This window comes from Aquarana catesbeiana, linkage group LG01, assembly GCF_042186555.1.
Source record: "Aquarana catesbeiana isolate 2022-GZ linkage group LG01, ASM4218655v1, whole genome shotgun sequence".
NCBI classification, from domain to species: Eukaryota; Metazoa; Chordata; class Amphibia; order Anura; family Ranidae; genus Aquarana; species Aquarana catesbeiana.
The window spans coordinates 795,293,770-795,321,114 of NC_133324.1; the positions used below are offsets into that span (position 1 = coordinate 795,293,770).

The following is a 27,345-nucleotide window of genomic DNA, read 5'->3' on the forward strand; positions in this document are numbered from 1 at the left end:
TGAATTATTTTGAGGGGACAGCAAATTTATACTGATATACTGATATATTAATATATGTATATATATATATATATATATATATATATATTAGACACTACTTTACATTGTAGAAAAGTGTAATTTCTTCCGTGTTGTCACATGAAAAGATATAATAAAATATTTACAAAAATGTGGGGGTGTACTCACTTTTGTGAGATACTGTATGCCTGTGGAACCATCAAGTGCATTTGCATTTGGGCATTTTACTTTTTAATTTACTTTTTTTTTTACACCAGTGTCTTTTAAATTGATCATCCCTTGTGACAGCATGGGAAGTGACAGGTACTCTTTACTGAGAGATCTGGGGTCTATTAAATCCCAGATCTCTCCTCTGCCCTCCAAAGCAGTGGATGAAACTGAGATCAGCTGCTTTACTATCCAGGAACAGCCAGTAAACAAACAACCGAAAGCATAAGTCCTTGTTTATATAACAGAGAAGATTGGAGAATGAATATTGCTCCTTCTTCTCTATGGTCAGCTGACGAGACTTCCCAGAGTGGCCCCGGTGGAATGGGAGAGCCAAAAAAATGCCAGCGCAGCAGTATATACGATCAAATTACTTTTACAAAAAAGAGAATCGCTGGCTGAAAAGAATGTAGCTACAGCCATGATGACCCCAATATAACCATCTCAACCCGAGGCTGTATACATATGGCCTAAGGGTAGAAAGTAGTTAAATACAGTAGCTAAGGCGCCTTTCACACGGACGGCTGTTCTGCCTCAGTTAAAAGCATATGATATGTTCTGTGAAATTCACGACTGCAGGGACTGCGATCAGCTGCATTTGTACAGTGAGATTACCTGCGTTTACATGTGGCTGCGTTTGGAACATTCTTGCCATTTCTGATGTGCTTCCTGTTTTTCTTTCCTTGTTGCCGCTGCTATCCACAGGAGAAATAGTACACTGCGATTACCTGCAGTTATGTGCAGATAGCTGCGCTAAATCGCTCCTGGACGCAGTCAATTCTATTTTTTCTATACGCACCAAACCGCATGTAACTAAATCGCAGCTAAACGCAGTGTGTGAATGGGGCCATAGGAAAGCATTGTGTGCTTTTAGCTGCGGTAGAAAACTAGAAAATCCGCAGCTAAAAGCACAATTCTATCCGTCCGTGTGAAAGGGGCCTAACAGATTCCAACTTTTCAAAGTCCTATGCAACAGCCGGCTTGTTTGTACAAATCAAATCTTTTCCTTAAAAAGAGTCCTATCAACATTATGCATATCATAAGACTTTTTTGACCTAGTGGGCTACAAGCACTTAGAAAGGATTATGGTTTGGGTATGTCACAATTACTTACTAAAAAAACAACTTTTTCCTACAATAGAATGGTAACCTGGAAAAAAAAAAAAACTCTTGTTAGAATGCATTTTTTTTTTTGTTAGAAGAAATGTGCATCTCTTCTGCCAAAAACTCCTTTCCCTATTTGCTAACAATTTTCTTTTCCTAGCATTGATAGCAACACATGCGCAGTAAAGTTTTAATTCTTAGCATCTGTCAGATGCTGAAAGTGAGGCCTCATGCCAGGATGATGCAACTCCACTGCACACATACATAAATGCATCACTGGTCATCTTATGACTGAAGGAGAAATGGTGCTAGCAGAGAGGGAAGCTTCTGTAAATTTGCAACCAACGGCTGTGAAGTGGCATGGTAAAGCATGCAGCAATTTTCTATTATATGCAAGTATACTGTGCACTGCTAAAGCACCTCTAGTGTAGGAGCACAGCCATTCTGGTTTATGGGGAATTACCTGTGCAGGCAGGAACAGCACTGAATGTAAACAGTGGGAAAAGGCCACCTTAAAGTCATTCTACTCTCTACACCCCTTCAAAACAGCAGATTGTGTTAAAAATCTTTCCTCATCTGTCAGGGGCAGAGAGGAGGGGGCATGGAGACTGCAATTACAGAATGTGAGAGCTGATTAAAGAAAATGAACACACCCCCTTCACACAGCAGAAGAACTGTGTTCTGAATAATCAAGCTCTGTTCTGAGCTCTCCCTGCCCACAAATGTATTTAATGTGGCTCAAAAACTTCTCAGAAGTGACTCATGCTGATACTAGAGGAAGATAGCAGCAGAGAGAAACCACACTTAGGCTCGGTTTCCACTATTGCGACCCCAAAGTCGCACGACTTACAGTGCGACTTAGCAATGCGATTTTTGATGCAATGTCATGCGACTGGTGAGAACAATTTGCACCGAAGTTGGAACAAAGTAGTACAAAAACCTTTTTTGGAGTTGCTGCGACTTGAGTCACACCAATTAGAACGGGGACCATTGAAATACATGGATTTTGACTTCTGTATCATTTCGCACAACAACTGGCAGTAGTGGAAACGGAGCCTTAGAGCTTTGGAGATAGACAATTAAACACTAAAGATATATGTGCTTTGTTCAGATTCCATAACGGAGGTTTACAACCACTCTAACAGAAAGGAAAGTGGAGGGATTGAGGAGTTCTAGCTTAGAAAGGGACAGATTATTATTTTTTTACTACCAACTACTAACAGCGGCAGGAGGGGGGTATGGTGCGGAGACGGCTCACACACACACACAAAACTGACAGGCAGGGAGGGAGGGGGAGTGAGTAAAGCAGCATGACAGAGGCACACAAACTGACCATGATAATCACAGATCAGCAGCCATGATTACCATGGTCAGCACACAGAGAGAGACACAGTAACAGGCAGGATCAACCAGGTTTTTTACAGATTAAAAAGGGGCAGTTTATACGTTACACTGTGCTGTGCTGTTTAATCTGCTGTAGAGGAACAGGATATCTCTTTTTTTTGGGATTACAACCACTTTAATATCCTAATATTAGCTCTAACAGAGCTCAATAACAGTTTTCCCAGCACTAAAATGTACGCGGTGTTCATTAATCATGACAACTGTTTCTAGGAATTTGTTATTGCCTTTTTGCATAATGCATCATTCTGCTGAATTTATGTGCGTATTTAGATTGAATGGAGGTTTGGTATTTCTTACTGTCTTATACATTCCAAAACTATTATGGCTACATTATTATCACACTGAATTTAATTGTAGGACTTAGATTTCTTGACTTCTTAGAATTACTATTGATGGGTTCCCCTACCATTCAATTGCCACATAAGCACCCCGCTATTTAAAGAATATGTACCGTATTTATCGGTGTATAACACACACTTTTTTCAACTTAAAATCAGGGGAAAATCGTGGGTGCCTGTTTTACGCCGATCCCCACTGTCTGTGGAGCGCCGCTGACATTGAACGAGCCGAGCCAAGTGTACGGTGTACTCGGCCCCCGCTCGCGGTCACGCCCAGTCCCGTCTCCTAGCCTTTACGTCCCGCCATTGGACCGGTGTTGTGTTCATCATAGGAGCCGGGCCAAGGGGCGGGACGGGGGCGTTACTGCGAGCGGAGCCGAGTACACTCGGCTCAGCTCGGTCTATGTTGGCGGCGAGAGGAGCCGAAGATCTTGGCGGCGGGGGCAGCGCTAAATTTAAAACCAAAACAGGCCACAGGTGGACAGTGTGCAAGGCTGCAGGTGGACAGTGTGCAAGGCTGCAGGTGGACAGTGTGCAAGGCTGCATTGACGGGCATTTTTTCCTTAAACTTCCCTCCTAAAAGTTTTTTTCCTTAAACTTCCCTTCTAAACTTGGGGTGTGTGTTATACGCCAATACGGTATTTATCTCATTTGTCATTATATAAATCAATGCCTTAACTTAATGCACCCCCCTTTTACCTGGAGCATACTATCCCTTTTCCCCTTCATTTACTGGCATTTTACACCAGAGTCTTGCTTCTTGTATTGTACCTCTAAAAAAAACCCCAAGTACTATTTGTCTTTTTTTTTCTAGAAAATATTAGTGTAATTATAATTGTGCAATACAACCAATTTACTAATAACTTCATTCCACTTGAGCATAATATACACCACATAACAAATACAAATCCTACTAGTAGTATTCTTCTTTTTACATTTTAAGCATTTCAAGTAGCTGGTATACCAAGGCTTTTTAGGTATGTCTTCAACTGTCAAGTATGAATAGATGGTTAAATTTACATTCCCTGATTCCACAAAGCTTTCCGGCTTTAGAAGATTTAATACTAAGGCTAAAAATTGTAGAAAATACATTAACTTACAATAAACCTAATAAAGTTTTTTTAATACCAAACACGTGACAAAACATGCTATCCAAGTCGCATGCACTTAGGAGTCAAAAAACAAGATCACAAGCAGTCTTATACAGTGTCACTGTCTGCCCTAGCTGAAATAAGAACCTGCACTAACAGAAATTATAAATCTACTGGGTTTATATATAAAAACCAGAGCAAAAAGAAAAGGTGCTGTTGAGACAACCAGATTCTAGCTACCTTTATTCTGTTCCTGTTATTGTATATTAGCCCCTAATTAAACCTCAAACTGCATTCAGTTTTCTTCTTCCTTTCTCAACCAGTCTGCTAAAATTTATCAGACCTGGTTACAGAAGCAGGGTCAATGCACAACAGTCTGTGTGTAACCTTCCTGTTCATGCTTCCCCTGTACGGAATGAAGGAGTGAATTGTATACCAGGTACTGTATCATTCAAGTGGCAGCAGGCTCCTCTTTCTTATGGAAAATAGAATGCTTTTGTGAGCATGGACACAACACATGGGATCTGTTTCTTTGCGTGAAAGTCTATTTGAGTTGAACAGGATTCAAATTCCAAGGCCACCATGTGATTTACGCATGTGAGAATCTGGATAAGTTCAAGCTGTCGGCGATGCAATTTTAGCATTTCACAAAGAGACTGGATGAACCAGGAGCCATTTACTGTGTTTCTCCAAGAGTAGTACCCTAGAAAGAAGAATAAACAGGGCTTATTCCCAGAAGTTGACTAATCATAATCCATATAGTTACTATATATTACAAAAACTTTTCACTTACCCAATAGATAGTGGAATTCATAAAGAGGGTCGTAGACACCCTTTAGAATGCCATCACAAGATACTCCATCCTTACTGCATGGTCAGCCCCTTGGTAGCTAGGACGCTGTCTATGCAAATGACGGCATCATAGCAACAGATTACTTATCCCTGGACCTATTCAGCTACCAGTTGGGAGATTCCCAGACCAACAGAAAAAAGTAAACAAATTGGTGGGGATGCTGGTGAGTTATGGCATCAGAGGTTGCAGCAGACATAAGGGTGAGCAGAGCACTCAGGAGCGGATGCTTTTTGTAGGCTGGGTAGGTGCTGGAGGCAGAGTAGGGAGTGTAATGAGGTGCACTGTGAAGGTGCTGGATGTACATTGGTGCAGAGTACCTATAGAGCACTGACACTGCTGCCAATGAAAGATCAGGCTCATTGCAGGGGCTGCACAGTGGTCAAAGCAGTAGCAGTAGATAAGGGGAGTGAAGTGTGCTCTGTTCGGTAACACTGTGTGTATGTATGGTGCTGCTGTTGACATCATTGTCCAAATATAGCCACTGCCATATCTGGGTAATGACATCAGCCAGCATCCCTGCCCTTTTGTTTACATTCTGCTGTCGGCCAGGGAGTCTCTCAGCCAGCAGCTGATTGGGGCCGTGGACGAGTCATTGGTTGCTAGGAAGTCAGTGGATGCTGGGGTCTTAGCAACCATGAGCCCGGTGTATGAAGTGGTCACATTAATGAAAGCTCCCAGCACCCAGCACATATGTCCAGCTCTAGGAACTATAATCTACCTACATTGGAAATAGAAAAGAATCACCCCCCCCCCCTTTAAAATAATCACATTTTGTTGCTTTGCAGCCTGAAAAGAAGACAGATACAGTTTTTGTTTTATCCAGCTGTATTTACCAGGGTAACTTATAACATGGAAGTGAAAGATAGAACACCAACATATCACAAAAAAAAAAAAAAAAAAAAAATTCAAAAACAGAAATCACGAGTTAGAAAAAGAATCACTTCTTTATGTCAGTATTTTGTTGGACCATCTTTTGCTTTAATTCCAGCCTTTTGTCTGTTGGGATGTCTCTACTAACGTTGCACATCTAGACTTTGCAATATTTGCCCACTCTTCTTTGCAGACCTGCTCGAGTTCAGTTAAATTTGATTTAAAGTCTTCACATCAATCCAGAGATTTCCAATGGGGTTTAACCCATTCATGACTAAGCCTATTTCTGACATTTGGTGTTTACAAGTTAAAATTTGTATTTTTTGCTAGAAATTTACTTAGAACCCCCAAACATTATATATATTTTTTTAGTAGAGAATCTAGAGAATAAAATGGCGATTGCTGCAATATTTTATGTCACAGGGTATTTGTGCAGCAGTGTTTTAAACGCAACTTTTTCGAGAAAAAAGACACTTTCATGAATTTAAAAAAAACGAAAAAGTAAAAGTTAGCCCACATTTTTGTATAATGTGAAAGATGATGTTAAGCCGAGTAAATAGAAACCAAACATGTCACGCTTTATAATTGCACGCACTCGTGGAATGGCGACAAACTACAGTACCTAAAAATCTCCATAGGTGACGCTTTAAATTTTTTTTTACGGTTACCAGGTTAGAGTTACAGAGGAGGTCTAGTGCTAGAATTATTGCTCTTGCTCTGACGATCGCGGCAATACCTCACATGTGTGATTTGAACACTGTTTACATATGCGGGCACGACTTCCGTATGCGTTTTCTTTGCTGCTTTAGCTCACGGGACGGGGGGTGCTTAAAATTTTTTTTTTTTTCTTATTTATTTTTACATTATTATATTGTGTTTAAAAAAAAAAAAAATTGATCACTTTTATTGCTGTCACAAGGAATGTTACATAGTTACATAGTAGGCGAGGTTGAAAAAAAACACAAGTCCATCAAGTCCAACCTATGTGTGTGATTATGTGTCAGTATTGCATTGTATATCCCTGTATGTTGCGGTCATTCAGGTGCTTATCTAATAGTTTCTTGAAGCTATCAATGCTCCCCACTGAGACCACCGCCCGTGGAAGGGAATTCCACATCCTTGCCGCTCTGTGTAACGCTCTGATGTAAACATCCCTTGTGACAGTAATAGGTGGTGACAGGTACTCTTTATGGAGGGATCGGGGGTCTAAAAGAACCCAAATCCCTCCTTTACACTTCAAAGTATTCAGATCGCCGTTTTCGGCGATTGTAAATACTGTATACTTTTTAAAACTGGCGCCATTGGCAGCCGAGTGGACAGGAAGTGATGTTGTGACGTTGCTTCCGTGTATACATTCAGGAGACTGGGTGCCAGACGTACCGGATCGTAGATCCGGTACGGCCCCTCCCGCTCCTCCGGGATAACAGCCGAGCGGCTTTAAGCCACATCAGTTGTTATCCCTGGAAAGCCGACTGCCCGCTCTAAAAAAACGGTACCAGGATGATGCCTGCAGCTGCGGGCATCATCCCGGTATAACCCCCCGAAAGCTGAGGCCGCACATCTGCATACGCTCGGCGGGAAGGGGTTAAAGAGGAAGTAAACTCAGCCCCCTCAAATGCACCTTAATAAATCCAGTCTGATAAAGCTTTCTATAACATTCTGCATTCTTTCCCCTCTAAGGATGTTTCTTTTTTTTTTTTCCCATTTGATTTGTCATTTTTACTTCCTGGTTGCAGCCAGCGCCATACTAGCTACTGTCTGAGTCTGAAGAGCAGTTTACTTCCGCCCTTTTTGTTTTTCTGTTTGTCCTTGCTGTAACCTCACACATGCTCAGTAAAGTTGTAGCCAAGCCTCGTTTTCATTCCCAATTAGTACAGCAATAATATCCCACATATTGAAACATAGAGAGGCGAGCAAGCTTTGCAACACATTTATTGATTGTTTAATATGTTTTAGACACAATCTATATGATGAAGCTGATCTCCTTGCTCCTGTGTGCCATGCAAAGTGCTGATGTTTATACCCCCTATGATGTTGCAAGTCACATGGGGTTTTTCAGGAACTTGTGAATAGCATTGTAATCTCGCGGGATATCGGAGCCGTGCTGCAGAGAAGAGATGCATATAAATGAATGGACTGACAGCACAATGAGCATGCCGTGCATCGGGAGAAATATGCGCAGGTGACGTCATGAAAATGAAAAAGGCAGATTACAAGCAAACGGAGTAGTTAGAATTGATTCATACACAGCAATTTGTACAGTGCTTATTACTGATTTAAATGGGGAAAAGTTATCTGGGAGAGTTTACAACCACTTTAAGTCTGGGCTCTGACTAAGCCATACAAGGATATTTACTTTTTTTCTCCTTCACCTACCGTGTGGTCATTTTTGCTGTGTGCTTTGGGTCATTGTCATGTTGGAAGGTAAACCTTCCCATTGACAACTTTCTGGCAGAGGGCAGCAGATTTTCCTCAAGAATGTGATGGAATTTTGTCCTATCCATTTTTTTCCTACTATTCTGACAAGTGCTACAGTCTCTGCTGCAGAGAAACACCTCGTAACAGGATATAACCACCTCCATGCTTTACTGTAGGAACTGTGTTATTTGATCATAACACCTTTTTCCATGTGACCTCAGAATCTTCAGGGTGCATTTAAGGTGGTCAGATGAGACTAAAATTTAATTATTATGGCCTCAACACCAAACCATATGTCTGGTGGAAATTTAATAGAGCTCACCATCCAAATACTGTAAACACCATTCCTACAGTAAATCATTGAGGTGGTAATATCCTGTTATGGGGGTGTTTCAGGGACTGGAGCATTTCAGGATAGAAAAAATGGATGGGACAAAATTCCATCAAATTCTTGAAGAAAATCTGCTGCCTTCTGACAATGGAAAGAAGGTTTACCTTCCAACAAGACAATGGCCCAAAGCACACAGCAAAAATAACCACACAGTGTTTGAAGGAGAAAAAAAAACAGAATGCCTTTGTATGGCTTAGTCAGAGCCCAGACTTAAACCCCATTGAAAATCTGTGAAATGATTTGAAGACTGCAGTCCACAGTCACTATCAAATTTAACTGAATTTGAGCAGTTCTGCAAAGAGGAGTGGGCAAATATTGCAAAGTCTAGATGTGCAAAGTTAGTAAAGACAAATAAAGGCTGTAATTAAAGCAAAAGGTGGTTCAACAAAATACTGATATAAAGAAGATGGTCCTTTTCCCAATTCAGTGATTCTGTTTTTGAATTATTTTTTTTCTGACATGTTGTGTTCTTTCACTTGTATGTTCTGAGTTGCACTGATAAACACAGCTGGATAAAAACAAAATCTGTCTGTCTTCATTTCAGGCTGCAAAGCAACACATTCTGATCATTTTAAAGGGGGTGATTCTTTTCTTTACCCACTGTATCCATAGTTTTCAGAAGGATGTCCAATTTGATTCTAGATATGAACAGCTTCTATAATTAGTAACATTGAGAGATGTTGTTCTAAAATGTGTCCTTGTTGGGAAGCAATAAATTATATGCATAAACAGTACTTTCTTTAATTAAACTCATTATTTAAATTGTGACCTCCCTTTAAACATACTGTAGGTTTTCATAGCATACCAGGGACTGTAGAATAGGCATATAGGAAATCCGCTTCAACTGGGATCCTGTGCGCTTCTTCTTCTGATCCACTTCCACTGTCTGTCTCCACTCCTGAGTCAAGCTCTGTTCCCCTGCAAGCCTTTAGGAAAACAAAAGGACCTATTATTTAGGAGTTCAAAATGATATAAATTTGTAACATTCTAAATATGTCAAGTTTTTGTTACCTGCTGTTGCAATAATAAGGCCTCCTTATTACTTTGTTGTAAAAAATAGGAATTTCGACCTACCTGTAAATTTATCTTGGAGTACAGTAGAGGACCTGTATTTATAGACCATGGGTTATGCACACACCACTCAACCCTCAGATCTACTGACGGTTTGGAAGCATCAACTGTTATGATACCATCCAGTACCATAAGTTGGTTCCCACTTCTGTTTTCTGAGGTTTGAATATATTTATCTTTTATGGTCAGAAAGATACTTTTGTTGTTTTTTTGATTCTTGTCAGTCTAAGCTCATCATCTACCCCCCTTTTCTAGATATCCCTCAGCCTTATGGGGGCTGTATGTCCTTCTCTGTGATACACCAGATATCTCCGCTTTTTTTCAATGTCCTTGAGACACCAGGTTTGCAATCTCCAAACATAGGACACGTTCCACAGTTCAGGCGGAGACACAGTGGGGGGGGGGGGATCTGCGAGATAATTTAATTTCTATTTTTGATGTGTTTAAAATATTGCTTCGATTATTAAATACTGATTTTAATATACTGTTTTTCACCTATAGTTACCATGCAGTGCTTGTTGGAAGTCTCCCGAGGAAGCCATTGCATGGCAAAACATGTAGCGCAAGAAGTCACTGCTGGTTACTCATATTATGGTTACTATATGATGATACGGTGATGTTTTATACATTTTGTATAAATAAATTTATATATTTGAATAAGTAATTTCTTGGCACCCTAAAAAATCTGGTTTCCTCTCCTACCAATATATGTATTCACAGGGATGAGGTGCCTTCTTGACTATCCAACTTCCAGCAATTTGCAAAATGTTACCACTTTTAGGTGATTGTCCACTGGCAAAAAACTTGGTATGGCCACTCCTAATACATGCTGCAAGTATGCAAGCAATAACGAGTGACAACAAAAGACAGAGGGAAAGGACCTGTGTCCTGTAGTGTACTCCAAGAGAAGGAATGTACAGGCAAGTCAAAATTCCCCATTATTCTAATCATACAGTACAGAACACGGGGGCCTATATTCATAGGACCTAAGTGGCGGCCTTCTAAACTTAGTATACAGATGCTTGATGTTGAAAGGCCCAAAAAACATCAACAGATGTCGTGGAATGGGCTCTAATGAGGAAAGGAAGAACTGTTTTTTTAAGGTCATAAGCCCTGGAAATAAGTTGTCTGGTCCACCTGGCAATTTAAAGCGAGAGACAGAATGTTCTCTACAAGAACCTGTAGGTAGGACAAAAAGTCAGTTTTGCAAACAGCATCCGTGGCTGCCAGGCAGAATAGCACTGACAACATCTAAGCAGTGTAGGGAAATGTCCTTGGCAAGGTTTGGATCAGGACAGAGGAAAGGGAGGGTAACAGCCTCATTAAAGAGGGAGTCCACCTTAAACAAAAAATATTAAAAGCCAGCAGCTACAAATACTGCAGCTGCTGACTTTTAATAAATGGACACTTACCTGTCCCAGGGTCCAGCGATGTCGGCAGCCGAAGCCAATCGATCGCTCGTCTCTCGGCTGCCCCCGCCGCCATCCTCCGTTAGGGAATCAGGAAGTGAAGCGTTGTACATGTAAAAATCAGCATGTTTTGCTAGGAAATTACTTAGAACCCCCAAACATTATATATTTTTTAACCAAACACTCTGGAGAATAAAATGGTGGGCATTGGTTGCAATTTTTTGTCACAGGATATTTGCGCAGTGGTTTTTCAAATGCAAATGAAAAAAAAAAATACATATTAATTTTATTGAACACAAACGTGTATAAAATAACACATTTTTTGGTAAAATATAAAATATTGTTACCCTGAGTAAACAGATACCACAAATCTCTCTTTAAAATTGCGCACGCCAGTGGAATGACATAAAACTCTGGAACATTAAATTATCCATAGATGACCTGTCCCCCTTCTGCTGTCTGTAAAAGTGATCCAGTGGCTGTATAGCTCAGGCCCAGACACTGGTCAAGAAAAAGACTAAAGGAAGGGACAAAATATGGGCAACAGAGTACTCCTTGGGACTTAGCTTTCAGTCCTTGAATCAAGCAACGTAAGTCTTCCATGTCTGATAGTAGATCTTGCAGGAGGCAGATTTTCTTGCTCTGAGTAACCTTTTCCTTCAGGACCTAGGTTTCCACAGCCATGCCTTTACTGTCAGTGACTAAGAAGTAGGGTGAAGGGGGCCATGTGCCTGCAAATCTGATTTGTTTGGACGAAGCCAAGGCTCGTTTACAAGAAGTCCGAGTATGTTTGTGTACCACATTCTTTTGGGGCCAGTTTAGTGCAATCAGGATCACAGAAAAACACTTTCTAGCTCTATCCTGCGCAGCAGTTGAAGGAAAACATTTATGAAAGAGAAAGCATATGTCAATCTGAATGGAATCGAAGGAATCACAAGGCCAGAGAACTCCTGAACCTGGCTACAAGTCTGTACAGTTTGTTGTTTAACCTGGAGGACAGGCTGTCCATATCTGGTTTCCCCCACCTTTGACAGATTCTGGAAGATCTCAAGGTGCAGAGATCACTTCCCTGGGTCTTGGTGTTGGAGGTTAGAAAGTCTGCCTGCTAAATGGATAGGCCAAGAATGTGGAGGGTAGAGAGCTGAAATGTGAATTTCTGCCCAGGAGAGTATCCATTTTGTATCTCTTACGGCAGCTCAACTTCTGGTGCCCTCTTGAAGATTTATGTAGGCCACTGCTTTTGCACTGTCCAGCTGCACCCTTACTGGGTGACTTTGCAGAAGGTGGGTCCTATGTTGTAGTGAATTTGACGGCACTCAGTTCCAGAATATTGACTGGAGGGTCTTGACTCCTGAGGACCAGGTCTCCTGGACAGTTAGGGAATTGTAATTCACAGTCATCATATTTTAGGGCATGTGAAGGAATAACTCTTAACGACTCTGGATAGTCGGATGGGACAATCCAGATAGTGGATCTGTGTTGTTGACATGGGGATTTTCGAGTTAAAATGACATTAAATGAAACTGGCATAAAGAATGGCCTAGAAGAAGGCCACCATTAGACCTAGAAATTTCAATAGAAGCAAACTGAGGGGCCCCATTTGGATCTGAGAGTCAATCTGGGGCCCTAAAGAGGCAGTTTTTTTTTTTTTTGGAGGAAGAAAAATTCTAGCTTGGGCTATGTCCAAGATTAGACACAGGCAACCCAGTTGGTGTGAAGGCTGGAAGGCAGACTTTAGATTACCAGCAGAAGGTTTGCAGAAACTGAATCATACTTTGACTGTTAACAGACAAGGTTGTGGTTGAGGAGTCCTTCAGCACAAAGTCTTCCATAAATGGTCTGCAGAAGAGCAAGAAGTAGGGCAAACGCTTTTGTGAACAAACTGGAAGTGTTGGTCTCCCACAGCCAAAAGGCAGAAAGTGTTGGTGTGAGGGGAGGATGGGAATGTGTAGATAGGCTGATGCCAGAAATTCTCCTTGTCTAAAAAATGCACTGAAAGACCTTGTGCTTTCATACAGTATTTTGGTACCACAATGAAATCGGTCTAGAGCCCAAAATTTAAATGATGCCCTCATTTGGGTTTGGGAACTGAACAGCCCTGATAAAAATCATGGAACCTTTACAGTGCAGGAATTGGTATAACCACTCCTTGTGACTGCAGCTGGTGTAAGGTGGTTGGTAAATCTACTTGTTTTTGGAGGTGACACTGGCAGATTGAGGGGTAGGAGAAGGTGAAGAAGGAACAGAGAAAGACAGACATTCTATATTGTAGCCCCCTTGAAATGACAGATTAGACCTAGGAGGTTCGGGACATCTTAGATTCAGACTGGTGCAAATGCCAATAGATGTCTCCCTACTCTGAGGGGGGGTGGGGTTGGTGCCCCTTTATTGTGAGGTGGGCTTCTGGGTGGGCTTGATGGCCTTAGGGGTCCAAGGCTTGCAATGAAAGGACATACAAAGCACCTTTCCCCAGTGACTTCCTTTATGAATTTATCAACTGTCAAAAGGCATGTGTATAAGGCACCTCCTATAAGCAGGTTCAGCAGACCAACACCTTAACCATAAAATCCTGTGCATATGCACAAAGATAAGAGACAATTTAGAGAATTAGCAAATTACATCTTCTAGCACGTCAACACAAGACCGAGGGCACCATCTGCAATTGTTCTAAGGGGAGGGGGCCCATTAAGACTGAGGTCACACATGTGTGGCTGCGGGTTTGTGCCTGGGGTCCGATACATTCCTTTACACCGGTTCAGGTGCGATCCAGGTCAGAATTTTAGCCTGAATTCACACCTGAACAGGACCCAAAGACGCACCGGACCCTTTTTTAACCTGGACCAAGGTCGCCCTGGACATGTGTGAACTGGCTCCATTGAGAGCCAGTCACACTCGCATGTCATATGAACGTGGGTAAACCCGGCCTAAAACCATGTTCATGGTCTCTATTCATTTGTCTTCTTCATTTAGCAATAGTCTGGCAAATAGACAAGGCAGCAACTGCAGGCTGCAGGACTGGACCTGCTTAGGGGAAAGAAAGCCTTTAAGAGGGCTTCAAAACGCCTACGAACAGAAACCTAAATAAAGGGAACATTCCCAGTAGAAACTGTAAGGCAATTATTGGGACTGAAATGAAAGGATCTACTACCAGACCGGAGCATTTTTTCTTAAATTCCTTTTCCATAGGATAGGTTTCAACAAAAAGCTTAGGAGGATTTAACATCCTTTCAGGATTAGGCCAATCCGCATGTAGAACACATTCAATTTGTGTATAGATGGGAACTTTTTTTTAACCACTTCAATACAGGGCACTTATACACCTTCCTGCCCAGACCAATTTTCAGCTTTCAGCGCTGTCGCACTTTGAATGACAATTGCGCGGTCATGCTACACTGTACCAAAACTAATTTTTTATCATTTTGTTCCCACAAATAGAGCTTTCTTTTGATGGTATTTCATCACCACTGGGATTTTTATTTTCTGCTAAACAAATAAAAGACAGAAAATTTGGAAAAAATTTTTTTTTTTTTTTTCGTTTTATTTACAAAACTTTATAAATAAGTTTTCACCTTCAATGATGGGCACTGATGGGGCTGCACTGACGGGCACTGATAAGGCGGCATTGATGGGCACTAATATGCGGCACTGATGGGGCACCGATAGGTGTCACTGATGTACTGTAATGTATGTCATTGATGGATGCCAATCAGTGCCAAATAATAATGCCTTCCAATCATTGATGCCCATTGTGGGCACTGATTGGCATCACTGGTGGTCTAGGGTGGCATACCTGGTGGTGACATACCTGGTGGTCCTAGTTGTGTCCCTGGTGGTCCAGTGTGGGCATCCTGGGGGGGGGGCTGCGCTGATAATCGATCAGCACAGACCCCCCCCTGTCAGAGGAGCAGCCGATCAGCTCTCCTCTGCTCGTATCTGACAAACGCGAGTGAGGAAAAGCCAATCACCGGCTCTTCCTGTTTACACTGATCAGCCGTGATTGGACATGGCTGATCACGTGGTAAAGAGTCTCCATCAGAGACTCCTTACCTAGATCGGTGTTGCGGGGTGTCAGACTGACACCCCGCAACAACGATCGCCGAGATGCGCACCCTCGGAGGCATGCAGCGGCTCAATATCCTGACCATATGACGTCTGGTCAGGGTATTGAAACCACTTTGCTGCCGTCATTTTGCTATATGGCAAGTGGCAAGTGGTTAAAACATTTTTTGGCCTCCGAGTGCCCATAGGGGCTTGTTTTAGCTGTGGACAATCAGGTATTACTTGAAAAAGACAAGTTTGCACCACATCAATCAGTGTGTTAACATCGGAGAGCATTTGTTGAGAAGCCATAGCTTGTGCTTCATAAAATGCAAGGGTTGTGAAATCCTCTGCAGCTTCCACGCTACAGTGTCTGCGCCTCCATTTCATCCTCAAACAGGTTTGTAGTTTCCAGCTCTGATTCATGAACAGTTGGGGAAGAAGAAATGTAGAGGTTTTGGAAACTGAAGGTTCTTAGAGTGCCAAAAGTTTTCCTGAAGAATTCAGACATAGTGGCAGAAAAATCTGCTTTTGTTAGACGGGCCACATGGCGTGTGCCTGAGATGCAGCTAGAGTTAGAGAAAAGGAGTAGTGTCAAATTAGGATATTGCTCCAAGAAAAAGGGAACAACTATCAGCCTGAGCTGTATTCTGAGTTTCCTGTAAGACAACAGTAGAGCGCATGCTATTCAGCCCTTTTGCTCCAGCTCCCTTGGGCCTGCGATTCGACATTAAGTGAGTGGAGCTCTGGTGGGGTACTCGGGGAATAGGATGTGGAAGAAATAGGGTTTTGCATGTCTGGATTGCAGGATCTGCAGTAACCCAAGTAGTACAGGAAACATGCTGTGGCGTCTTTTCAGCAGATATACAAGTCTAATGGGTAAAAAAAAAATGCCAGATTTAAAATTAAGTAGATATTGTGCCAAAAATGTTAGAAACAATTATAAAAAGGAGAGTAAAACACAATAATTTGAATAACTACTTATTCCTCTGTCCATGTATCCGCATTGCGTGCTAAGCACTGCAGGTTGTCAGGTCCCAAAATACAGGGAAACCCAGTCAGACCTTATCCAAGTCGCTGGGCCCATTAGGGGCTAGGCTTTCCTTGTAGTGAGCATAACTCCCCCAGAGGGGACATCAGGGTCTGGGAACCATAGAGATGGACAATGACTCTTCATGCCAAGAAGCAAACACACATGGGGTCCAAGTACAGTCCCCAGGGTATAACACAAAGGGGTACCAATCCAGAAACTGATAGATAGCCCAGGACAATAAGCAGTCAGATGTTAAGAGAAATGTCAGATATAATGATAACAATTTCAGATAGCCATTAATTTTGATTATCACTTCAATACAGGGCACTTATACACCTTCCTGCCCAGACCAATTTTAAGCTTTCAGCGCTGTTGCGTTTTGAATGACAATTGCGCGGTCATGCTACACTGTACCCATACTAAATTTTTATTATTTTTTTCCCACAAATAGAGCTTTGTTTGGTGGTATTTGAAAACCTCTGAGGTTTTTATTTTTTGCTAAACTAATTAAAAAAAAAAAAAAAAAAAAAAAAAAAATTTTGAAAAATGTTGTTTGTTACAAAAAACTTTGTAAATAAGCAAGTTCTCCTTCACTGATGGGCACCAATGAGGTGGCACTGAAAGGCGGCACGGATGGGCACTGATGTACATTGATGGATGCCAGTCAGTGCCAAACAATAATGCCTGCCAATCAGTGATGCCCATTGTGGGCACTGACTGGCATCTCTGGTGGCCATGGGTGGCATATCTGGTGGTGACTAGTAGTGGGCATCCCTGGGGGGTCCAGTGTGAGCATCCTCGGGGCACTAATCAGCACAGACCCCCCCGTCAGAAGAGCAACCGATCGGCTCTCCTCTACTCGCGTCTGACAGATGCGAGTGAGGAAAATCCGATCAACGTCTCTTCCTGTTTACATCATGATCAGCCGTGATTGGACATGGCTGATCACGTGGTGAAGGGTCTCTGTCAGAGACTCTTTACCTAGATTGAAGTTGCGGTGTGTCAGAATGACACACCGCAACAACGAACGCCGCGATGCCTGCCCCCGGGGGCACACAGCGGCTTGATATCCTGGCGACGTCATACGACGTCCGGTCAGGATATTGCAACCACTTTGCCGATGTCATATTGCTTTATGGCAGGCGGCAAGTGGTTAATCAATTTGCAAGGCATGTGAAAAAGGAGCTTTAAGCAGAGATCTAGGCTAAAACAGCCATTGCCATTTGAGATAGTTTTACCTTGTCTATTCCTATAGTTAGCTAGTCTATTAAAACTCTGATCACATATTACTGTTGATATCACAATAATACAATGTTAGCTATGAAACCAAGCACACTGCTTAATAAAACAAAGTCTTATTTATTTCCCAAGAAAATAGGAAAACGCTAACATGAAAATACTATAGAGAATTATACAGAGTATGACAAAAGAACATCAAAAGATACTTATCACAATACTTTCCTCGAGATATTGTTTTTCGTCAGCTGGGCTCAGTATGGCAAAAGAGATAGCCATGAGGCTCAAAATGGTAATTGGTACAATAAATATTATTAATCGGTGGTTACAGATTCCCTCTATTTTTTGCACCTATGTATTAACTTGTCTATTCCCATAGTTAGCTAGTCTATTAAAACTCAGATGAGCACAATGATATAAGGTTAGCTATGAAAACAAATACACTGCTTAGTAACAATGTCTTATTTATTTCCCAAGAAAATAGGAATATGCTAACATGGAAATACTATAGAGAATTATACAGAGTATATGACAAAAGAACATCAGATACTTATCACAATGCTTTCCTTGAGATATTGTTTGGTCAGCTAGGCTCAGTATGACAAAAGAGAGCCATCAGGCTCAGGCACGAGCCAAGAGCAAAAAGGGACAAATTCCCTCCTGTGTGCTCTTTTTACACATTCATTTAGACCCATTCGTAACCACCCCCACTAGCCTCCTGTCCAATGAGATATTGCCAAGAGGTAGTCCTTTTAATACATTATATTACTGTCTGTCCTGCTGTATTGGCCCCTAGGGGCAGCATTGGCCATGTATCATCTCTAGGTGCCTGTTGATCCTTTGATCTTTGTCACCCACCGTCATCAATCATCCTGGCAGCCATGGTCCCTTTCAAGAGCGTTATAACAACAGACGGTCCAGAGCCGAGTTGTCCAGCCTTGATGGAGGCCTGATCTCTTCTTTCAGATCTGCTACAAAGCTTTGATGTGCAACCTGTTACATTCCAGGCCACCCCCAAGAAAGCAATGGCTTGGTTGTGTCATCCAGAAATATGATATTAAATCTTGTTTCCTTCCAACATATCCGCTTTGCACCTAAAAGGTGCATATCACCCATCTTCAGACACGGCTTTTATGGAATAGTCCATAACTGTCTTAACGTGTTAGGTTTTCCAACAGGTCCTTAAGAAACAGCTCCTATGGAACAGTCCATAACGGTCTTACCGGGTTGTGCTTCCTAACATGTGCCACTTTGCCACTGAGTGACACACCACCATCACTCTTCCGCGACTGCTTCCATGTCACCATCCTGTGTCTTCTCCTTTACGGTATTTTCACGACAGGGTGCATTACAGGCAAGGGGTATCCATTCACTCACCATTCACCAGCACACACTCAGAGCAACATATTAACAAGCTTTCAGATACAGAGTCTCGAGGAGGGCCTTACTCACCAATATTACTAACCTAAAATACACATGTCACACTATACCATAACATAAATCAACCCATTACCATAATATATACATATATATGTGACCCATCCAATTACGCATTCCCGCTCCCAACCTCCTATAACCCTTTACTGTAAATACGGGTCGGGATTAAGCAGGCTTGCTCACAGTGGCCTTTCCTACCGCAATTTTGGCATGTCAGTGGTATTTCAGAGCTCTGAATAGGCAGCAAAGCCTCTAACTTGTACGAAGAGACCTTACCGTCAATTCGTCCCTCAACTTACATAGATAGATAAATGGGAGACCCTTCTATATAAATTTTAAATCTAATGCCCTGTACACACGGGCGGACTTTTCGGCATGAAAGGTCCGATGGACTTTCTAACTAATGGACTTGCCTACACACGATCACACCAAAGTCCGACGGATTCGTATGTGATGACGTACGACCGGACGACTAAAATAAGGAAGTTCATAGCCAGTAGCCAATAGCCGCCCTAGCATCGGTTTTAGTCCATCGGACTAGCATACAGACGAGCGGATTTTTCGACCAGACTCGAGTCCGTCGGAAAGATTTGAAACATGTTCCAAATCTTAAGTGCGTCAGATTTTCGACAGAAAAAGTCCCCTGAAGGTCCGATGAAGCCCACACACGGTCGGAATGTCCCCCGGATTCGGTCCATCGGACCAGTCCGGTCGAAAAGTCCGCTCGTGTGTACGCGGCATAACACATATAAACCTGAAACAATTAAAAGCCACAAAATTCCATCCGTGTGCCTGGATTTCAGAGACCATGCCCCGGGGTATATCATGCACCTACTGTTAGGTTCAGGGAACACCCTAGTTCCATGACTAACGTTACATCGGTATCCTTTAGGACAAAGAAACAAACTCGTCTATGTCCCAAATAATATCCAGGTGCTTCCTTCCCAGCAATGATCTCTCCATCCAGAACCCAGAGTGAAATTTTCCCAATATTTCTCGTTCACCACCGTGTATGGACCTGGCATACAAAGGACGTCAAGGTCACGCCTTTGACAGAGGGAAATATCAACCTGCCTCCAGCTTCCATCCTCTCTGATCACATGTGGGTAATTTAGCCTCAGATGCAACAAGGTAGAATCCCCAGCCAGTAAGCCCATAGATGCCAAATATACAGACCGCCCCCAAGAAAGCGCTTGGTTGTATCAATCAGAAAAACTCCAGAAATATGATATTAAATCATGTTGCCTTTCAGTACATAACGCAGCACCATGAATCAGAATATTTTTCAACTCAAGCTATATGAGAAATTACTGTATAAATAAAGCCTAGCAGCAGCAGTTTGACATGAGAACTTTAAATATTAAAAGCAAAGTGTTGTATATGTACTGTTGGGTATATTGTACTAGGCGCACAGTGTTGTTCACATACAACATCTTATTTATTAAAAGCAAAGTACCTGAATAAAGAATAATTTGGGTTTGCCCACCAAGGTCTTGCATCGGTCACCTCGGAAAAGGGATGTGAGCTTTTGAATAGGTATGGAGTCATCTACTCCATATAACAAGCCGTCCTCACCGTGGCTCAAAAGTGCACAAACAAATGAACTTCTTTTGCTGTGGTCATCCTCAGCCACTGCACAAAACAAATATCAACACTTAATGTTTATAAAAATGAAAGGCTGATAACCAATAGTTTATGCTACCAGTTTATTACATTGAAAAACACATCAAAATCTAGAGCTCTAAAGAAGGATTGGTGAAAATATTCTGTGAGTTTGCATTACAGGCAGGAAGTGCTAGTGGAGTATGTTGTAACAATGACAAAGACACGCTGATGATCACTGGCCCTATCTCTGTGTGAGCTAGAAATCAGTAGAAATAGAGATGACATAGAAGTGAGTCTTTTTATCAATTATACACAAAACAAGCCAACTACACAAATTGCAGAATATGGCAAGTTCATTTTAATATAATTTTTCCACTAAGGCGACAATCCCTGCAAAGAAATACATCTGAAGCAGGATTTTCCAATCTAGCTCTTTTGTCATAGAACTACCAGTTACAATATGACAGCTGAATATTCAACAACACTGGACTTAGCAGTACAACATCCTATTTATGCAGAAAAATGTCAGTCTGCGTTTCCGAAATGATTCAGAAAGTATATCATCATAGTGACTGTGGTGGATGGTACTTACTTTTTTTCAAAAGTTCATAGATGGCAGAGCACTTCAGATCATTGTAAACATGCACTTTGTAACCCAAATTTTTAAATGTAATCTGTAATTTTTGGGCATCTAAATCAGTTCCATTCCGCATTCCCATTCCTTTAAAAAGGAAAACAAACTCATTTAAACTATATACAAAATGTGCTGGAAGACAGATACACAAACCGTACACACACTTACTTGTGGTTGGGTAGAAATTCTTGTTATTAACAATTACACACAACCCCATCTCTGGGTAGTCTGTGCTGTATCTGAAGAGGTGATTAAACTTTGATTCTATTTCCTTTGCTGCTCCACCCTTCAAATTAATTCTAGGAGAGAAAAAAAAGTATAGTACATGAGCACACCAAAGATTCTTGAAGGGATAATATAGTCCATCCTTCTTTTGCTAGGGGGGGTTCTTGCTTCAGAATCTATTCTAACCTTTAGTATCCAGTAGGCTATTGTTCCTCTTATCAGAAGCATAGCCACAAGCATTTATCTGATACTTCCCCAGGCATATGTGTATGCTTAGCTGAGGATGGGCAGACTGCACCTGAATGTCCAAAAAGCCTCCAATGTCTATTCTAACAGTGATGTAGTGGATGGCACTTTCACCTAGCAGTAAGAAGGGTCGCTGGTTTGAATCCCAACCAAGACACTACCTGCCTGGAATTTGCATGTTCTCCCTGTGCCTGTGTGGGTTTCCTCCGGGTACTCCGGTTTCCTCCCACACGCCAAAAACATGCTGGTAGGTTAATTGGATCCTGTCTAAATTGTCCCTAGTATGTATGAATGTGAGTTAGGGACTTTAGATTGTAAGCTCCTCGAGGGTAGGGACTGATGTGAATGTACAATGTATATGTAAAGCGCTGCGTAAATTGATGGCGCAATATAAGTACCTGAAATTAATAAATACATGTAAGGTGGATCTGCTGCCTTTCTAGGACACATGGCAGTGGAAAGCCATAAGGAAAAGCAGATCTATCCTCACATATAGAAAGATTGCCTCCATCAAATTCTGCAGCAAAAATTGGATTTTTGCACTCACCCTAATCCTTTTCTCTGAGTTCATTGAAGGACACAGCTTAATTCATCACAGATGAGTTTGATGCCGCCACCTACAAGAGCAGGACACTAGGTACAACTTTAAATAAAAGCATGCCTAAGGGGAGGCCCTCTGGTGGTGATGAAACCCCCCAGGTGCGACACAAGAATCAGTAAGTAGCCAGCAGTATAAAGACAAAAACACAGATGCAGCCAAAAAGAAAACTGGGTGGGTGCTGTGTCCTTCCATGAACTCAGAGAATAGGTTTTTACTGCAAGTACAAAAATCCAATATTCTCTATCATTCATTGAAGGACATAGCTTCATTTATCATGGATGGGACAGCCCAAAGTAGTGCCAGAAAGACAGGAAAAGAGGGGTGGGCCCACAAAAAACAAAAATACAACAGAACCGACCCCAGGCAGAACACAAACTGCTGCCTCCAAAACTTCCCGCCCAATCTGAATCCACCGAGGCCACTACGGAAACCCTATAAGGGCCCTTTCACACGGATGCATTTTTCCTGCATCTTTACCTTGCAAGAAAAACGCAAGGAAAATGTTCCCTTTAAATCCTATGGGCCTCTTCATACCAATGTGCTGCGGGTGTGGTGCATTTTGAGTCCTACATACTGCATCTTTGGTGCGGTTTTCAAAACGTAGTTCCTTATTAAAAATTAATGTAGAACACAGCAAAAACACAAAAAAAAATAAAAAAAAAAAACCACCAAAGTAAGCGTTTTGCCTTTTTGAGTCACGTCTAATTTTCACAGGTGCAGACAACCATAAAATGCACCTGAAATGCACTGGAAAAGTGCATATGTGTTTTTACTGAGATTTTTCTACAGAGCAGTGTGAAAGCAGCTTAAAACTTGTAACTAAGTTTTAAACAGGGGAATTGGCGCTGTCCAGCTATATGTGCATAGGTAGTGATTCGTACAAGTGCAAAAAAGATTTGTAAATACGTGTACCAAATATTAATATTGTGCGTGTAATGAATGTGTTTGCAGAGGTATCTCAAGTGTAAACCATACACCTAATAGGTGTAACGTGATAAAGTGCAACGTGCTCCTAGGATATATGCAAAAATACCATTATACCAAAAAATATGTGTATGGAGAATTATGCCTATAGCTAAAAAAATTGGCAGAAAAAGCAGAATCCAATATATAAATAATTATGGCAATTAAACCAATATTTGACAATCCAAGCAAACAATTATTGGAAAAAAATAATAAATAATAAAAATAGAAATCCCCAGCATATGTGCATAAAAAGTCCAAAAAAAAAAAGGAAAAAGAAAATTTTGTGTGTGTAGAAAACAAGGACTTATAAAAAGTGAGTGTCCAAAATCAAAAGTCCTAAAAGTGTGTCCTTCTGGTGAAGAAAAGCGTAGTCTCAGCATTAACTGATAGTGTCCCGTCCTTCACTGCACCCCCACTCGTGCTTGCACTCACCGGACTGCCTAACCCCTGCAGGGGTAAAAGGCATATGTAGACAATCCTGCGATGGCGGAACTGGGAAGCGATCCTCCGTCCGGGGGTATTTTATCCTGCTCTGGCGTAGTAAAATAAAATACCCCCGGACGGAGGATCGCTTTCCGGTTCCGCCATCGCAGGATTGTCTACATATGCCTTTTACCCCTGCAGGGGTTAGGCAGTCTGGTGAGTGCAAGCACGAGTGGGGGTGCAGTGAAGGACGGGACACTATCAGTTAATGCTGAGACTACGCTTTTCTTCACCAGAAGGACACACTTTTAGGACTTTTGATTTTGGACACTCACTTTTTATAAGTCCTTGTTTTCTACACACATAAAATTTTCTTTTTCCTTTTTTTTGGACTTTTTATGCACATATGCTGGGGATTTCTATTTTTATTTTTATTATTTATTTCCAATAATTGTTTGCATGGATTGTCAAATATTGGTTTGATTGCCATAATTATTTATATATTGGATTCTGCTTTTTCTGCCAATTTTTTTAGCTATAGGCATAATTCTCCATACACATATACTTTTTTTGGTATAATGGTATTTTTGCATATATCCTAGGAGCACGTTGCACTTTATCACGTTACACCTATTAGGTGTATGGTTTACACTTGAGATACCTCTGCAAACACATTCGTTACATGCACAATATTAATATTTGGTACACGTATTTACAAATCTTTTTTGCACTTGTACGAATCACTACCTATGCACATATAGCTGGACAGCGCCAATTCCCCTGTTTAAAACTTTTTTACATTTTGGATTTCACCTCGGTGATTTTCATTTATAGGGGGGCAGCAGTCTTTCCTTGTTTCTATACTCCTAAGCGCGGAATTACTGTCATAAATTTAAAAGAAGGCATAAGCCTGGATCACCGATGTACAAATCCATCTCAAAGGAGAAGACGAGGCAGCTAGATCTTGACCAGAGCCCTCCGGAGTGATGAACAGGACAGCAGATTGCCAAATAGAGGCTGTAACAGAGAGGTAGACTCTAAAGGCCCTGATCACAACAAGGTAGTTGAGAGCCACTTCCCTACGATGAGAAAAACAAGGGCACAACTAAGGAGGATGAAATTTTCCCTTAAATGAAAAGCCAAAACCACCGTAGGCAAAAAATGTACAGCATAGGACGAAGAGCCATCATGATCAGAAAAAAGGCTGTTACAGGGAAAGCCATTAGCTCAGATACCAGATGTGCCAAAGAGAGGGGCACTAAGAAGGCCGCATTCTACCATAGGTTGTAATCCTACTTCTGAGGAGGATGCTAGAAAAACTGATTCTTGTATTGCAGCTGAGGGGTTTTGCCACCACCAAAGGGCCACCCACCCCATTGGAGTGCTTTTAAGTTAGGTTACACCTAGTGTCCTTCTCCTGTAGGTGGCAGCATCAAACCCATCTATGACGATATATGCTGTGTTCTTCAATGAACAATAGAGAAAACGTATTTATGCTATGTAAAAAAAATCTTTATTTCACATTTAACATATCTTACAAGGATTATACAGGTCACCGAGTTTGTAAAGCATGCTGGGAACTCTAATAAGAAATCCCAGCGCTGCATACATGCTTTCTTAGTTAAAGCCTAACTCCAGCTTTCTTCTGACGTAAATAGTTTATTTTCTAGCCCCAATGAACAGTTTGCTAACAGATGCACCTGCTGAAAGCGCTGTGTAAACTGTATGTAGATAAATTTACAGCGCTGTGTTCTGGCACCGAAACCCAATAGCGTGTATGAAAGTCTATAATATCAATATCAAAATATTACGCAGCCTGACCATCCTGTATACAAATATGTTTGAATAGAAAAATATATTTCTCCCCTTTACCCCAAATATGGCAGTGCAAGGTTTTGTACTATTGTGACACCAAAGTAAATGGTGGCACTTTATAGTGCCATGACATTTATATCACATCAAACCGACTTTTTAAAACATACTTATGGGAATCTTTCCTGGTCAGTGCAGAACACTGACATGTATGACATTACTTCATATATGGTTTTAATTCGACTATGGTGACCCATTTATGGCAGCATATACAAGATTCTACCACCACTGTTGAAATGCAATGAAATGAATGTGTAACAAGCACATTGGTCACCACTTACTGGTGGCTGGATGAATATGTTCCAGCATCAGTTCTGTCGCCTCCAGCATGTACTCCATTCTGATTATCTGCCATTCTGCTTTCACAGTCTTCAAGGCTGTCAAAACAAAATCAGGTTTATGTATAATTATAATAGAAGTTTTAGAAACATCATCATTCAAGCTCATTTTAAACAAATGCACATGTAGTTTCGTAGCATTTATGTAGAACTCCAGCCAACCAGACAGGATTGTAAACCTGATAGAGGTTGTAACCTTTTCACCACGATGTTTTTTTTTTTTTTTTAAACTAATGTCTACTTTGATTGAAGCTTACTTTTAAGTCACAGACGCAAAATTATTATTATTTCTATGTTTTTATAAATGTACTCTACATTCTACAGCTATATTTTCAAGTGCTTGGGTTTATACATAAGAGCTGGAATGTGCCGGTAAATTTATAAAGATTACAGAAATTTACACTGTAAATAAATACAGTAAAAAAAACAAAAAAAAAAAAAACCATCTGAACAGCCCGATAAATGTCAAAATCACACTGCAACGTGTTTAATGTAATTGTATTGTATTTTATTTTATATGATATGCAGTCAGCCCTGAGATGTCTGCACTAGTTGGGGGTATCTTCCCAACCTAATCATATGTGGTTACATTGGGCCAAGATCATTTCAAATGGCCTAACTGCGATCAAACTAAATGACTTATACTGTACACAATATTGAAAAATCATTCTGCATACAGTAGGTAGTATGGTCAGTGTTTCATATCAGTCAATCAAATCATAAGAAAATTAATTTGCGTATAAAAGACCCAAGTATGTTTTACTAATATAAGAGTAAAGCCTTTCAAGGCTACATATACAGTACATCACATTGGTAGCTTTGGAAAGAAATCATATTTTGGAACACAACTGCTTGCTTCATTATGTTCTACTATTGCAGAAGGAGGAAGTCATTAAAGCGGTTGTAAACCATGGATACTGCAAAAAAAAAAAAAAAAAAAAAACCAAACAAAAACAAAAAAACCCTCCAAGGCAATGGCATAATGTGCTAGTATTCGTCGCATACTAGCACATTATGAAATACTCACCTTGGAACAAAGTGCTGTAATGTCACCGCTGAGAGGGCTGACATGGTCCCCGTCTTTCTTCTGGGTTCGCGCTTCGGTTATGTGACTGGCCAGAGCCGCAACGTCACTCCCATGCATGCGCGCAGGAGACCCCGGTTCCGGCAACGTATACTGGACCTTCAGAGCGAATGTGCCAGTGATGTCACTGGCTGCATGCAGGGTGAAGATCTCCTAAATGGTGCACGTTTAGGAGATATTCATTTTACCTACATGTAAGCCTGTTAAAATGACCAAACAGGGTCTCGAGCTCTCGAGGTTTAAGACATTAGAAATATCACCAAAACTCACACAGACCATAGATGCATTGGCTGGTACAGCTTGAAGAATTGCATTAAAAAGAGAAGTCTGGGTTTTTTCTCTTTTTAAAGATTCTTACTTACCTAGGTGGATGGAGCATCGGTCCGATGCTGCATCTGTCTCCCAGAACCTCTACACTGAGAACTGAGCGACAA

At 41.3% G+C, this 27,345-nt stretch overlaps 1 protein-coding gene across 2 annotated transcripts in view; it reads right to left on the reverse strand.

The window, feature by feature from the left end:
• Positions 1–4,166: 4,166 nt before the first annotated feature.
• The window catches only part of LOC141113836 (caspase-3-like), a 47,508-nt gene continuing 24,329 nt past the window's right edge, over positions 4,167–27,345 (reverse strand). For both annotated transcript variants that reach the window (XM_073607155.1, XM_073607160.1), the window contains exons 2-7: positions 25,771–25,866; positions 21,325–21,455; positions 21,115–21,243; positions 20,374–20,549; positions 9,499–9,619; positions 4,167–4,864 (exon numbers count right to left, since the gene is read on the reverse strand). In XM_073607155.1, the coding sequence (XP_073463256.1) occupies positions 4,638–4,864; positions 9,499–9,619; positions 20,374–20,549; positions 21,115–21,243; positions 21,325–21,455; positions 25,771–25,844 (858 nt within the window). In that variant the 5' untranslated portion in view covers positions 25,845–25,866 and the 3' untranslated portion in view covers positions 4,167–4,637. The remainder of the gene's footprint in view (positions 4,865–9,498; positions 9,620–20,373; positions 20,550–21,114; positions 21,244–21,324; positions 21,456–25,770; positions 25,867–27,345) is intronic.